The 15,905-nt window shown below is 34.9% G+C and overlaps 1 protein-coding gene across 2 annotated transcripts; it reads right to left on the reverse strand.

Moving 5' to 3' along the window:
* Positions 1-11,036: 11,036 nt before the first annotated feature.
* On the reverse strand, positions 11,037-15,434 carry LOC104902653 (protein synthesis inhibitor PD-S2). Of its 2 annotated transcripts, none has more exons than XM_010690508.3 (3): positions 13,777-15,434; positions 12,714-13,156; positions 11,037-11,642 (listed from the first exon to the last, which is right to left on the reverse strand). In XM_010690508.3, the coding sequence occupies exons 2-3, from the start codon at positions 13,132-13,134 to the stop codon at positions 11,161-11,163; spliced, it is 903 nt and encodes a 300-aa protein (XP_010688810.2). In that variant the 5' UTR covers positions 13,135-13,156; positions 13,777-15,434; the 3' UTR covers positions 11,037-11,160. The 2 variants fall into 2 exon arrangements, with proteins under 2 accessions (XP_010688810.2, XP_057248007.1); XM_057392024.1 differs by lacking the exon at positions 13,777-15,434 and adding an exon at positions 13,700-13,776.
* Between the last annotated feature and the right edge of the window lie 471 nt (positions 15,435-15,905).

Consider the following 15,905-nt stretch of genomic DNA (forward strand, 5'->3'; position numbering starts at 1 on the left):
CAGAACAAGACTTACTACTACCCACTGAATTATCCAATGAAATCTAATAGTACAGAAAAATAGTACGGAGCTTTAAACAAAAGCTTTCATAGCAAAAGGGTCATTGGAAAAGAAGAAAAACATATCTGGTCTCTTTATTCACTTGCCATTTTTTAAAAAAAATTACGAACAAGCTATTGGCACATCAAAGCACACAGTTGATACCAAAGATTTGGTTTAACATGCTTCAACCACATACTAACTATTCAATGATTGTACAAGCTGGAATTCATGCCGACATTGACATAGTTAGTACTCATCAATTCTCGCCATTGAAATCCACATCGAGTAATATTGCTCATGTGGTCTTACATACTTCATTAGAAATGCAACTAGAGAAATACCTGTTCTTCATTTAGTATCGGGATAAGTTGCTCTAATGAAAAAACTTAATGATAACAATGCAGGTCATGATTCCTCACAACTATACAGAATTCATTAATGACCTAACCTTCCATGTGAAAGAAAAGCACATCCCAATGAGCAGAATTGATGATGCAGTGAAAAGAATTCTGAGGGTCAAGTTTCAGATGGTTTTATTTGAGTACCCATTGGCTGATCGATACAAGTCTAGTCAACCAGCTTGGAAGACAGGTTTATACTTTTCATTCATTTTCTCACACTCCTTATACCATGAAGCATCAAAAATTTATTCTCTAACCCTATGTTACTTCGACTTGGGATTTCTGGTACTGCACTAGACACCATTGTCGTGCACTCGTGCCGAAGTTAGTGACTTAATGGTGCACAACATCAATACCAATCACCAGACATCCGTTTCGTACATTGTTTCTAGTATTGCACTAGACACCATAGTCCCTTTTTAACTTAGCCAACCATCATCTTAGGGTTTTAGCAGAAGAAAATGGAGCTTGGAACATTTTCCTGCAGCCTGGCAGCTGAGGAACAGGGACTGAACCAGATAAAGTCACACCACCATGGTCGATCAGAACTTAAAGTCAAAAGAGGGGGATCCGATTTTACAATTCCGTTGATTAACATACACCATAAAAAAATTATGTTTTTGGTCGTTCCACTCACGATCACACAACAATTTTCCAACAATTTTGGTCGATTCACTCACCATCACACAATAATTTTCCAATGTCTTCTAACATCACTAATTTTATAATTTTTAGAGCAATCTCTATTGCTTATAAAATTGAGCTAATTAGCTCTCAAAATTGCAAATAAGAGTAGGAAGAAAACAATGATGAAATTACTAAATCAAACCTAAACCAATTATCCACACACAAAAAAACCTAAAATTACACCGAATTTCAATTTTTAGTTTACACTACAATAGAACAGTGTATTATTAAAGAGGAGAAGATAACAAAACCTAAGAGAGGGAGGCGCGACAAGTGCTCCGCAGTGGGTGTGGTGGCCGCCGGTGGCTAAGTAAGAGGAAGAACGATATGTCGTCGCCGGTGATGGATTTACTGGAATTGCGACTTGCGAGTGGTGAAAATCTGCAATTAATTGCGAAAGACGAATTCGAGTTTTTCAATTGCGAATTGAATTGAGAATTAAGGGGAATTTATGTGTAATTGTGACAGGAGAATTTGGATTATGGGGAGAATTTGCATTACAGGGAGAATTTGGATTACGGGAGTGGGTGGTTTTACGGTTTTAGTGATGGTGTGCGTGGGTTCAAGTATGACGGGATTGAGAGAGATGTATCCTAAACATCCACCCCATGCTGTAAACCACGATGCAGTAGATACATAATACTAGGAGTGGTGGTTTTTTTTTATTGTATTTGTTGCTTCAAAAAGGAAAAACAAATTTATAAATAAATAGAATTATATATAGAACGTATACTACACAGCTACACTAGTATTAGGTTGAAATATATTAAATTTAAAAATTAGAATATTTTAAGGAAACCGGTTCTAGTTAGAAATAGTCTCCTATATAACAAGAAGAAGAATATATACGTATCATAGTGTATTATGTTGAAAAAAAATTGAATTAAAAAAATTAAAATATTTCAAGGAAACCGGTTTTACTTGGAAGCAGTCTCTTATCTCACAACAACTTTTTCAATTAGTCAAATAGTTAAACTTAAGAGACTGGTTATAGATAATCAATGGTTTCCTTTATTTAAGAAATGGGCTAGTTACCTCAACCGGTCTCCTATTGGTAGTCTCTTTGGCCATTTTTGTAGTAGTGTATCCCTACTAGCACGAATAATACATGAATAATTCTCGTCCCAGTAAACATAATCAATGATTCAAAATGGGTAATGCACTCTATAAATACCAGAGATCTCTCCCGAGTACCTACGGTAGTTTAAACAAGCAATCAAACCTATTCTCATGGAATCATGGAAGAAAGAGACATTAAACATGGCATCACGAATAATTTCCTAGTAATCCTATCTACTTATTCCCATAGAGATATTCATACTCTTGATTGAATCAACAAATCCATCTAGATTCAATTCCTATTGAAAATAAGACATAAGGAATATTCAAAATCACCTATCCCTAGTATGATAATGAAAATAAGCACAATTCAATCAAGCAAGAACAATTAATCACATCAAATTGGGATTATGGGAGGGATTGATGCATTACTCGTTGCTAGAGTTCAACTTAACTCTAGATTATAAAGCTACTCACTCATAATTAAAATAACTAAGCAATTGATGAATAAATTGAAAGACATAATAATGATAAAGAAAAAGAGGAGATTAGAAAAACTTAGTCTTTACTTGAATGGATCAAACTTGTAGAATTCAAGGTTCAATAATGGAGTTTACCCTCAAAAAGCTCTCTAAAAAGTAATACTCTATTTTAAAGAAATAATGAAAAAGTGCTCAAAAGTATGTTTAATAAAACCTAATATCGCCTAAATAAACTAGAAAAATAAATAATTAAAAGTCGTGAAATTCTGACGAATAGCAGTGTGCACGGGCAAGTAGGATCTCGCACGGGCTTGCAGCATGGTGCACGGGCAAGCAAAATTCTGCTTGGGCGTGCACGCGGAACATAAGGTCTTTGGTGTTTTGTTTTACAATAGTGCACGGGCAAGCGGAATCTCGCTTGGGCATGTGCCTTGGTGCGTGGGCAAGTGAGATTTTGCTCGGGCGTGCGCCTTGGTGCGTGGGAAAGTGAGATTCTGCTTGGTCCCGCAAAGAAAGTATTCTTCAATATCATCATTCCTTCAACCCTAAAGCACTCAAACTCATCTTCTCGCATCCGAAAACCGCCAAGTAGACCATCTATGAGCCATATTAGCTTCTCTTAGTAAAAATCGGCCTCAAGAACCTGAAAATCACATAAAAGAGCCGAAAGTTCTCTCGAAATAACATAATGGTTCAAAAGAATGCTCAAATCATGCAATTAGATCTAAGATGCACTAAAAACTTCATGAAAATGAGACTTAATACCTACCTATATGCAACTAAAAACCGACTTTTCAATCAGTGTAAACACGTAGATTCATTCCTATAAAGATTATATATTGGTTTCCAATAGAATTTGTCAAACAAAAAATTTAGTTTTGTTTAGTTTGTGTTGTTGATAAGGATGGTTGGGAAAGTTTGCTGAGTAAACGGTCATGTGTAAATGTATATTAGATACATATTGTAGTCTATATAATTCATGTACATTCATGAGCATATGCACGAATTTTCTACGTACTTTAAAAAAAATTGAAAAGGCTAATAAATAATTTTTTCCAATTGATATAATTTATAAGACATTGAAAAGTATAGATGCGTAGAATCATGAGAAAGATTTCACATTCAATTATCCAAAGGGTGGCCGGTGTAGTCCGTTCGAAGTTCACAAATAATTTCAAAGTAAAACAACCTTATACAATAAAGGGCAAAAAAAAAAAAAAGAGAAAACTCAATGCCTCACATGGTATGAACAACAATATATTACCGATTAATATTCAAGAGTTATTTACCATTTCTTGTTTTATAAATGATATAAATCTAAAAACACCTTCCAAAAGATTGGATGATGATTATAAACTTTAGAAATATATATAGAACACTCACTTTGACAAAGAAACACTAGAAACTAAGGATAGTTGCCAAACCACAAGGACAAACTCAATGGCTTAGAGTTTTAGGCCAAAGATAAGACTCGCTCAATCTCTCCTATGCTTATGACTCAAGACTCACTTAAAGTAATAAGGGTAGCAAACACTTGAGACAAACTCAAAGCATAAACTATAAACACAAGGTTTTTTTTTTATAAATCACAAAGCTAATTTCTATTATCATTTGCTTTCCTTATATAGAGGAATGGAGCAGCAAGAAGGAAGCAAAAAGGCTTCAAAAACTCCTCCTACAAACCATCTAAAGTGGGCCGTTTTAGGAGCTCATAGCACTCCTTAAATCATGCCTCTTTTAATGCTCTTATTAAGGAGCTGTTACAAGAGGTTATAATTAGCAAAATAAGAAGCTAAAACTCTTCCTAATCACACGCCCATCATCTCTAGTTAGCCAACCTAATTGAGTTTCTTAAAGAGTAAACGCAAGGCTTTATTACATGCTCAAATATAAAAACAGATTCAAATAAATGAAAACCAAAACATAACTTGTGCCTTCAATTCACACGTCACTTGTACTTGTAGCCTCGTAGTTGTTGCTGATTTAATTCATTGTTGGGCTCATACTTGGTTCATTCCTCTTTCTTTGAAAAATTTTGCCCTCAAACTAGGATCATTCAAGCAAAGAGATAAACCTCTCAAATAAAATGAAGGACTTACACTCATCAACGTAACAAGCATAGGAACATTGCGAAAGAAGAACTTGACATTCTCAAAAGATCTTGTTGCATCACCCCATTCGATAGCTCCCATATTCAACAATTTCGTGAATGGACTCATGAAATTAGTGAAGTACTTATTAAACCTCTTATAAAAGAATGCCAAAAGAACTATTAACCATTCATACATACTTTGTTTTGCTTTGGAATCCATATTCAACGTACCCCCTCTTGAGATCTTTCTTTGATGGTAATCTTTCCTTAAATATATTTCTTAGAAGATTAAGGTAATCCAATTTATGCACTTTGTTTTCAAGCTTGTTACTCACTTTCGAGGCACATCTATGGACTGCCTTGTTGGACAATTCAAGAAAGTCAACGCCATGCTCAATGTCTCTTATAAGAGAGAAAACTTTGAGCATGTCATTTGGGAATTACTTCTTTGTACTCTTCTAACAACTCGTTCAAAGGAGATGAATCATTACAACTAGTACCATTATTCTCTTTGGCTCCCATAACCAAAGCACTCCCATTCCCATTCTTTTCCACTATCTTTGCATTTTCATTACAAATTACAAGATAGGTGTTTTTCTCTTTTTCTATTTTAGCAACTTTGGGGGGTAGGGCAAGCAATTTTATTTTTCTACCATCTTTGGTAGTTACAAGATATACATTGATTTTTGCATCTATGCTCCGAATCATGGTCAAATTGTCATGACCTTCCATTTAACAAATGACACGCATCCACATGAAGAATGCCACACCATCTCTCATTGTTAAACCCTCAAATGAAGTAAGTGACCAAAGCTTGTTTCCTCACCCTCACACTAGTACCATCATTCAACCAATTAAGCTTATGAGGCTCTCCATGGTCTCTAGTTGGTAGCTTTAATTTGCTCACGGCTTCGGATGAAACAGCATCCACTTGTGCCCCACCATCAATAATCACGTTGCAAGTATTTTCCCCTATCTTACATCTAGTGTGGAAAATTAAGTTGCTTCTTTGTTTTAGTTCATGTTAAGGTTCACTAAACAAGACTCTCTACACTACCATCATGTTCAACTCTTCCTCCGGAAGAATCTCCGTCCTCCTCCGGAAGAATCTCCTCCTTATAATCATCTTCATCAAAAGTACTCTTCTCATGAACAAAATTATACATCTTTTCTTCTCCATCCATGATGGCACATTGAGTGGCGATCAAAACAAATTTACTAGGACACTTACTAGTAATATGACCCCTCCCATTACATTTGTAACACCTTCTTCTATTAGCAAGTTCACTAGGAGAAATCACAACCCTTTCTTTCTCGTTCCCCTTAAAATATGATAAAGAGGATTGGTTTTGAAAAGTACTCCCCTTAGAATAGGAAAGAGTAAATTCCAAAGCACCCTTGAAAGAAAAAGAAGAAGTTTTAGGCTTCTTTTTCTCCCTTTCCTCCTTAGTTTGTGCCTCATATTTCAAGGCCAACTTACAAACATCGCTAAAAGTGGCATAGTGAGTCACCTCCACTTTTTTACTAATCGCTTTGGACAACCCTTTAACAAAACGAGCTATCTTGAAAGTTTCCTTTTCTTGCAAATCACGAATCAAGCATAATTTTTCAAACTCTTTCATGTAGCCTTCCACACTCATGTCAATCTCTTGTGATAGGTGCATAAGTTTTAAGTTTGTCATTGCTCATACTCCTTACTAACCCATGCACCCTCATTTTCTTCTTCAATCTAACCCATGAGTATGTTCTCTTTTCTTTCTCTCCTTCTATTTGATTTGAGGTTTTCATACCACAAGACAATAAGTTTAGTGAGTTTTAGGATAGCAAGTTTAAATCTTTTTCTATCATCATATCCGTTATAGTAAAAAACGGTTTCAATTTGTCTCATCCAATCAAGAAAAGCCTCACTATCATGCCCCCTGACAAATTCGAGCATCTCAATTTTTAAACCCCTATATTCATCAAATTTTCCATGTGTATTAATCTCACCCTCCTTACTTTCAAGAAAAATCAGTTTTTTACTTGCTTGCATCAACATTTCGGACATAACATCTAACCTAGTCTTTTGTTGAGCCTTGTCTTCATCATTTGCTTTTAATTTTCTCTCTAAGTTGTCTAATTTTTGTGTTATGACTTATAACATCCTAGCAAGTTCACCATCAGTCATGATTTGACTGTTTTGCTAGGCTATGACAATTATAAGGGGTAAACTGTCGTAAACTTTGAACAACAAAACGAAACTTTATTAAATGATCTTGAGATTCTCAAAGGATTTTAGATTAAGAAAATTTAGGAAATTTTAAGCAGAATTAAAAAAAAAAAAAAGAAACTCTTGAAAAGCTTTCTGCATGAAGGTGAGTAATCTTCGTTTTAAGTTATGTATGCTGGATTTGCTCCATTGTGGCGCAGTTGCGAAAAACGTGCCTAATTTAATATCTAAAAATTCACAAAAATATGAAAACTTTTGGGAGTATTCTAGACAAACAGTTATGCAAAATCAAAAAAAAAAGATTCAACCAATTTGGACTCCTGAAGGCTGAGAAATCGTCCTTCAAAGTCGACTGAAAACTGGATGAATTTTGGCAGTTTTGTTTCTTCTCCAAAACTCGAGTTTTCTGCAAGATCTCCGCGCCAAAGTTTTGATACCAGATGATGTAAATGTAAATCTACCTTCTAATGTGTTGGATGATGAATCTAAACTCAAGGAACCAAGAATACTCACTAGATGATCACTCGAAAACTTATGAAACTAAGGATAGTTGCCAAACCACAAGGACAAACTCAATGGCTTGGGGGTTCTAGCCTTCTGGGTCATATATAAGACTCATTCAATCTCTCCTAGGCTTATCACTCAAGACTCACTCAAAGTAATAAGGGTAACAAACACTTGAGACAAACTCAAAGCATAAACTATAAACACAAGGTTTTTTTTATAAATCACAAAGCAGATTTCTGTTCATCATTTGATCTCCTTATATAGAGGAATGAAGTTTGCAAGAAGGAAGCCAAAAGGCTTCAAAAATTCCTCCTACAAATCGTCCAAAGTGGGCAGTTTTAGGAGCTCATAACACTCCTTAATTCACGCCTCTTTTAATGCTTTTATTAAGGAGCTATTACAATTCAAGAGGTTATAATCAGCAAAATAAGAAGCTAAGACTCTTCCTAACACCTATAATCCCTAGTTAGCTAACCTAATTGAGTTACTTAAAGAGTAAACTCAAGGCTTTATTACATGCTCAAAAAATAACAGCAAAAGCGGATAAAACCTAAACATAACTTGGACCTTCAATTCACACGTCACTTGTACTTGTAGCCTTGTAGTTGTTGCTGATTTGATTCATTATTGGGCACGTATTTGGTTCAATAAAGGTATCTATAAACATTTATTTGTTGGAAGTGCTCCCAAAATTATAGGATTATATCTTAGTTAAGAGTAGTTGAATAGTTCCTAAAATTTAGCAATATGTTAGTGGGTTGTTTATTAAATAATTTAATATGTGTTAGTTTAATCTTGTCATGTAATATAGGAGTGGGTCTTATCCATTACGCCATTACCTAGTCATGTGTCTATATTTTAGATTTGTTGGTTTATTCCTAAGCCTATTTAAGGACTCATGTAATTTCATTAATTGAAATATGATGAGCAAGTAGTAATACTTAATTTTCTCATTTTTACCTCTACTTTCAAATTCTACATTATTGTGGTCCCCATTAAATAAATAAAAGTTAATGATAGACATTTGTTTTAAAAATAAAAGTTCTATCAAATAGTGATCCACAAATTTTATGTTTTACTATATGCTATGTTAACAATGCAACGACCTTGTGTTATTTGGAATGCAGGAAAGATAGAACACAAAAGATAAATTCTTTTTTCCGGGGAGGAACACATAGTATAATCATGAAGTGTTATAAGTTACAACTGTCTCTTAAGGCATACATCGATAGAGCGTCAGAGCGATCATATATAATAAGCCAAACTAATGCAACAATTATTGGTATACAATACTTTAGAACATATCAACATCGTACAGATCAGTTGAGAATAGAGATGACAGTATTTAACAAACCATGCAAAACGCGCACCGTAACATATAAGTGCTTTATTTCACAATGCACTGAAATGTATCCATAGCCTTACAGCCACTTTTCTTTGGTCATCAACATGAAATTTCAGGGCTATTTCAGAACTGAAGATCATCACCATTATTGGACGCGAGAAACCTTAAGAAGACGTCAGAAAATAGATGTACTAGATTGTTGCCTTCATTCTTTAATAGACCCATGTCATTTACTACATCACTGACTTTGGACACTTTCCAAAGTCCATCCACTTTACTTCCTCAATGAAAAGATCAAAGTGAGCTTTCCAAGGGTATATAACAAACAACTCACCCATGACATGCCATGGCCTTTCTGACCAAACTAAAAACAAATCGCCAGGATTAGCAAATCGAATAAGGACCCAATGATTCCCCATATCTAGATATTCCACATCACCTTTACAGAAATTCCAATCAGCCCTAGTCCTTGAGATAATAGTTCTCAAGTCCACAGGCTCACCTAACATTATACCAACAAGACATGATTGAGATAAGTCCTCAATATCACGCTGAACTTGAGGAAGATCATCTAAGATGATCGCCTCCGGGAAAGAGGGAGGACCAGGGGGGTCAAAACATGCATCATGCAAAACATTTTTTCCAGAATTATCAACAGGCTCTATTACTTTAGGGTTTACACTATCCCCAGAAACAGAATTTTCAATACCAGCATTTTTAAGAAGGACTTCTTTAAAAGATGAATCAGACGCCATAATGCAAACTAAAACCAAACAGAATGAAGGAAGTAAATTTTGATGACACAATTTAGGAAGACAAGATATAGCGTTTGAAAGAAAGCAGAAGAATGAGAAATACCAATTTACCTGGGATGAAGCCAATTTATAGTAGGAATACCACACCCACATACCTTTCACATAAAACCACAAACGAGTAGCAGCAGAGAAACCTCTAATCGCATTAAATGCGAATTCTGAAATTCTGGATAAAGCTCCAAGAACAGCACGCCAAGTCATTGAGAAATAGGTTACCCATCGCGAAATGATTATAGAAAACCAAAAAAATTTAAGAACACTCTCTCTCACTAGATGAGATAAATGACCCATCACATCCCACAACCAGAAAACCCTAGATTTAAGATGAAATTTGTACTTGATGCTAATAAATTGGATCCACCTCATCCAAATTAACAGAGTATTAAAGATTTTGGAACACTTCAGCAGCAAATTAACTCCAGATCTACACGAATAGGCCTGCCAAAATTGAAAGACGAATTTAGCAGACCTACAGCTAGGGTGGCTAAAATCGCAATTATGACAGAAGAGGGAAAGCAGTTTAGGAGAAATTTTGGATAATCGAAACTCCACAATTAATCTTAATGACAGATCTTGAGTGCTTAATAAGCATTGAATACTAAGAAATTGGGCAAATAGCAAGTACAATTGATTTGGGGATTTTTTGCGTTGAACTAGGGTTTTACGGGCTTGGGGCTGAAGGGAGAGGAAATTTTTACTTATCTCTCTAACTTTCTCTCTCATCTTTTTATCAAATGTCTTGAAGAAGAATGGTTGTTAGTAATGGATGATTGTTCTTTAAGAGTAGCTGAATAGTTCCTAAAGTTTAGCAATATATGTTAGTGGGTTGTTTATTAAATAATTTAGCATGTGTTAGTTTAATCTTGTTATGTAGTATAGGAGTGGGTCTTATCCATTACGCCACTACCTAGTCATGTGCCTATATTTTAGATTTATTAGTTTATACCTAAGCCTATTTAAGGACTCGTGTAGTTTCATTAATTGAAATATGATGAGCAAGCTGTAATTAATTCTCTCATTTTTACCTCTACTTTCACATTTTACATTATTGTGGTCCCCATTAAATAAATAAAAGTTCATGCTAGACATTTGTTTTAAAAAAAAAAGTTCTATCAAATAGTGATCCACAAATTTTATTTTTTACTATGCTATGTTAACAACGACCTTGTGTTATTTGGAATGCAGGAAAGATAGAACACAGAAGATATATTCTGTTTTCCGGGGAGGAACACACAGGAGAATAATGAAGTGTGATAATTTCTTACAACTGTCTCTTAAGGCATAGATCGATAGAGCGATCATATATAATAAGCCAAACTAATGCAACAATTATTGGTATACAATAATTTAGAACATATCAACATTGTACAGATCAGTTGAGAATAAAGATGACAGGATTCAACAAACCATGCAACACGCGCACCTTAACATAGAAGTGCTTTATTTCACAATGCACCGAAATGTATCCATAGCATTACAACCACTTTTCTTTGGTCAGCAACATGAAATTTAAGGGGTATTTCATAACTGAAGATCATCACCATTATTGGACGCGAGAAACCTTAAGAAGACGTCAGAAAATAGATGTACTAGACTGTTGCCTTCATTCTTTAATAGACCCATGTCATTTATTACATCACTGACTTTGGACACTTTCCAAGGCTTATTTTGAGCATCAACTAAATCAATCGGTGGTGAGATGACACCATTTTTAGAACTCTTAATACCTTTAGTAATTTTCTGCCAACTGAGCTCAAATTTGATCGATTTATGATCTGGGTTGTAAACCTGATCGAACTTTTGCCCAATGATCTTGTTTTCAATATACTTGAATCGTGTTGCCTCCGCAAACATTTGGATTGCAACAAGCATAAACTTAGCTTCGGTTGGGACATCGAGCTTCTTTCCGTAAACTTGATCCATTGATTTCTTTAGTGGCTGTTTACCTAAACCCACTTTGCTTCTATCAGCCTTAGCATTTTTCTCAAGTTCACCGTACGTACCTGTTGCAGTAATTTTAGATAAATAAATAAATACTTAATGGATTGCTAAAATGTGCAACAATATTATTGATCTTAGGGCTCATTCGATATCACTGTGGATTTCAGTTTTTTGGTTTTTTTGTATTTAAAAGTCATATGATATAAATATGTCCTATAATGAAAAAAAAGTTAGTCGAACTTATTATAAACATGATGATTTTGAAAATTGGTAACTAAAAAGTGAAAACCACTTTTTCTGGTTTTCTTTTTTTGTTTTAAAAAAACTTGAAAACAAAAAACAATAACGAACCGCTTAGATTTCTATGAAACATAACAGCAATACAATTGAGGAAAAATATCACGTTAAGGTCAATGCAACAAGATAATTGTTCTCCCTTCGTCCCAAATTAGTCATCATCACATACTCACAGTTTGACTTTTATACTATGTACCTAGCTAACTTGAGCATGTTCTTTTTACTAATATAAAAGACATCAATAATAGTAATACATAAGATATTGGATTTGTGTTAATGTATATTTTCATAATATCAACTTTATTTGAACCAATACTCCAATAGATAATTCAAGTTTTTAGTGTTCAGCGTGAAAGTACTGCAATTAAATTGGGACGGACTGAATAACATGCTCTTGATGTGGCAGCAAAATAAATGAATGGACAAAGCAAGGTATAGCAAATATAAGAGCAAATGTTCATTGTTACTGTAAGGAGTGCGTATTTGGTGTAACATCCTACACCAGAACTTATTGTGTAACAAATTTCACACGTACATAATGGCATAGTATCTAACAAAAATGACATGTGCATACAAATAATGAGATGTTATTAGTCATTATTTCATGTTAATTATTTGAGTTCTTTTTATAAAAGAAGAGGTGGTTTGAAGATCGTTATACTATATGTTATGGACAGACCTATGGTGCAACGGTTACACCTAAGAACTCCTCCTGTACTATAAGTGCTAACCAACAAAACCAAGTATCAAAGACATGCGTTATGTGTTTCAAAGATATATACAGTTGTTGATTTTGGGTTAATAATAGTTACTGCGCCCAAAAATTATGCAAGTACCTTTATAGTTCATCTGAAGACGATATTTAGCACCCTTTGCCTCGGGGAAAAGAGTTGTCTTTGCAATTGCTGGAGAATCAGCAAAGAAATGTGCTCTAGGCTTTCCATCCTCGCTTTTGTCAAGATAACCCACCACATATAAATCGTTTTTATCGAGAGCAATTGTGATGGAAACTACTCCAGCCTTCAAATCAATCAAAAGATACTTTGGTGGATTTGTAGGTGCAGCCATTACTGGTACATTTGTGCCACCATATTTAAGTTTTGCATTTTTCACTTTACCACGCACATTGTTTAAAAGTTGAGAGTAGGTATCTTTGGTAGCTGTTTCGACGTTAAAGGTTAAATCTGCTGCCCAAGTCGGTAATCCGATGACCAATATTGATATCACTATCAAAAGAAATCGTTCCGTCGTTTTCATCCTTCAGTAGATTTACTTTCGCCTGTCATACAAAGTTAAAACATGTTATGGCAGATACGAGAAAGAGAGTAAACAAGCAATCAAGAGCAACCACCAAAATTTAACGCGGTTCACAAATAATATGTTGTCTACCTACAAGGTAGATTGAGGAGAAAATAATTGGCAATTGACAAGTTTGGGATACAAAGAGTGGCTAGATTTTGCATGAAGGAGGACCCTGTGACTATATTGATAAAGACATCCCAACAAAAAATATTATGACATATATAAATCAATATATTAAGTTGAACAGATTATGAAAACATAGTATGGCATCTATATAATCTACAAATCCTAAGCATATTTTAGTCGATATATAGTAGTAAACATATATAGTATATATGTATTACTTCCTCCGTTTCATATTACTCGCTACATTTCTAATCAATTCACGGACTCTTAGGTAATTTTTGGAGAAGAGAGAGGTAGAGAGTAAAAAGAAAAAAAAGGACCCATGTGAGAGGAGAGATATTGAGAGAGTTTATTGCCCAAAAGGAAGTGTAGCAAGTAATGTGAAACTTCTCACAATGAAAAGTGTAACGAGTATATATATATGCGCCGCCCGCCCGGCTACAGTTTATCTTGATAATGAGAGGAACTGACCGTCGGCTGCTAGATTAAGCTAGTTAGATCACGATTCACGGGTATGACAGAGTTAGATTGTTTAGCTTAGTTTAATTTGTTTGGAAGACAGAGTTAGATTGTTTAGCTTAGTTTAATTTGTTTGGAAGACAGAGAGCTAGAATATGAAGTGAAAGGCTCTAATACTATGCTTTCCTAGTTAGTCAACTTGCTTTTATAGTGAATGAGAGGATTTAGTGCTTGAAAAGTGAAGCTGCTTGGCTCCTTCATGTCTAGGAATCTATGAAGTATTATTAGCCCAACAGAAACATACAAGATAACCATATTTAGACAAAAATCCACTGGCTTGCTCCTATCATGTCTAGGAATCTATGAAGATTCGTTAACAACTTGCTCATTTCTAATTTTATTAACATATACTTAGGAATCTAATGCATTGTTTTCTTTTAACCAACAACTTAAGCACATGAATAGAATTATTTAGAAAATAGTTAAACATAGTCTCATAGGATATGTATATATATATGTATTTGTTTGGGTCAGTCCATGTGCTGGCTCAATTCATGATGAAATGACTAATTAATTTACCTCCTTCAAAAGCCATAAATTATCCAATGAAATTCATTACTCCTACCCAAGCAAGCCCAAAAAAAATATAACCCGCATAAATTCAACAGTTACAACTGTATGAGCCAAAATAATTACTACCTTAAAAAATAAATAAACAAAAAAAAATCTTTCAATTCCCAGCTTTATCTGCTCTGTTCTTTTCAAAACGTTGTCGAACCCTAGCTAGCAAGCCTCCAGCCTCCCCTGCGACGGCGCCTCCTACGTTTCTCCCTCCGGTGTGCGCCGTCGCAGGGTCGACCTCCTCTCCCTGATGATTTTCCTCCACGTTTTCACTGCCTCCTCTAGTTTTCTTTTTCTATAATTCCCATAAATCCCCTCTAAATCAGTCGTTTTCCAATTAATTTGCTCTCTAGGCTCTGTCTCAGTTTGTTCCCTTCTTCAAGTTGCTTTGTTGTGCTCTGGTTTGTAGTTGTCAGATTGTAGGTAACGTTTTTTTGGTGGGTTTTCAGCAAACTCAGTCAATTGAAGTTGAAGATGAGAATCCAAATCAAAGGTAAGGCTTTTCAATCGGAGCTGAGTAATGGTTTCTTAAAAATTGCTGATTCTATAACAATCGAAAGCGATGGATTAATTTTCCACTTATGTTGATTGAATGGATTTCCAATGTCTTTAATGGTTGCTCAAATTTGATTGAATTTGAGCACTATAGACGATTTGGTTGCCTTTGGTGGAAAATTCAATCTCGTTGTAATAGATGGGGATGGTTTTTGTAGTTAAGTGTGAAGATTAAGGGTTTATGGTATCAGTTTTTGTCCCTGCATTAGGTAGTGTTAATTCTTAGAGGACTTTTGTCCATGCTTTTTTTCATGTTGCTCAAGAGGGATCGAAATTGGTTGCTATTGATAGTGAATGTTGGAGTGTCTGTTTGGATTCTTTTGCTTTTCCTCGGCAAGAAAGTCTGCCTCCTTCTCACGATAATGAGCTCAAGTTAATTAGAAGTGGATGCGCTTTGCTAAACTTGGAAAATTTGAAGGGTTACTCTAGTCATCCTAAGCCATAGAGTATGGTTCATCCTATTAAGGAATCAAATATCTCATGTGATGCAATGTGCTGGTTGAACAATGAACCTTTCAAAAACGCTATTGTCAACAAGGGAAAAATGACGGCAAATCCAAAGAGGTTATCATAAAGTGCTAGTTTAAGTGTCAATGGAAGTACCCTTTCATTTGCAAGCGAGGTGTGTATCAAGAGAAGTTCAGTCTATGTTGATGGAGATGAGGTCTCTACTTGTGCTAAAGGAAATGATAGAAATGTAGATTCAATTCATGATCTTAGTATTGATTCATTGTTCCCGCTTGATTCTAATATGAGCAAGGTTGGCCAAGTTCTCCTTTTCAAAGGCCAATCAAGAAAAAACAATGTCATTTACTTACTCATCTTGGGTTTCATTGCAATATGGAGAAGAATAATCAATCTCAAGTTTTTCAGAATCTAGGATTCCGCCAAAAAATGGTGAAGAAAAAGGTAGTTCAAGTAACAAAGAAGGGATATTCCAATGGCTAAATGGTTTCATTCTTCAA

The sequence above is a fragment of the Beta vulgaris genome, chromosome 9 (genome assembly GCF_026745355.1).
Source record: "Beta vulgaris subsp. vulgaris cultivar EL10 chromosome 9, EL10.2, whole genome shotgun sequence".
NCBI classification, from domain to species: Eukaryota; Viridiplantae; Streptophyta; class Magnoliopsida; order Caryophyllales; family Amaranthaceae; genus Beta; species Beta vulgaris.

Bases quoted from the DNA above. Each gene is read 5' to 3' on its own strand.
- LOC104902653 (XM_010690508.3), bottom strand. From the start codon at position 13,134: ATGAAAACGACGGAACGATTTCTTTTGATAGTGATATCAATATTGGTC. The intron at 11,643-12,713 runs GTACTTGCATAA...TTACTGCAACAG, and splicing joins TCTTCAGATGAACTATAAAG to GTACGTACGGTGAACTTGAG.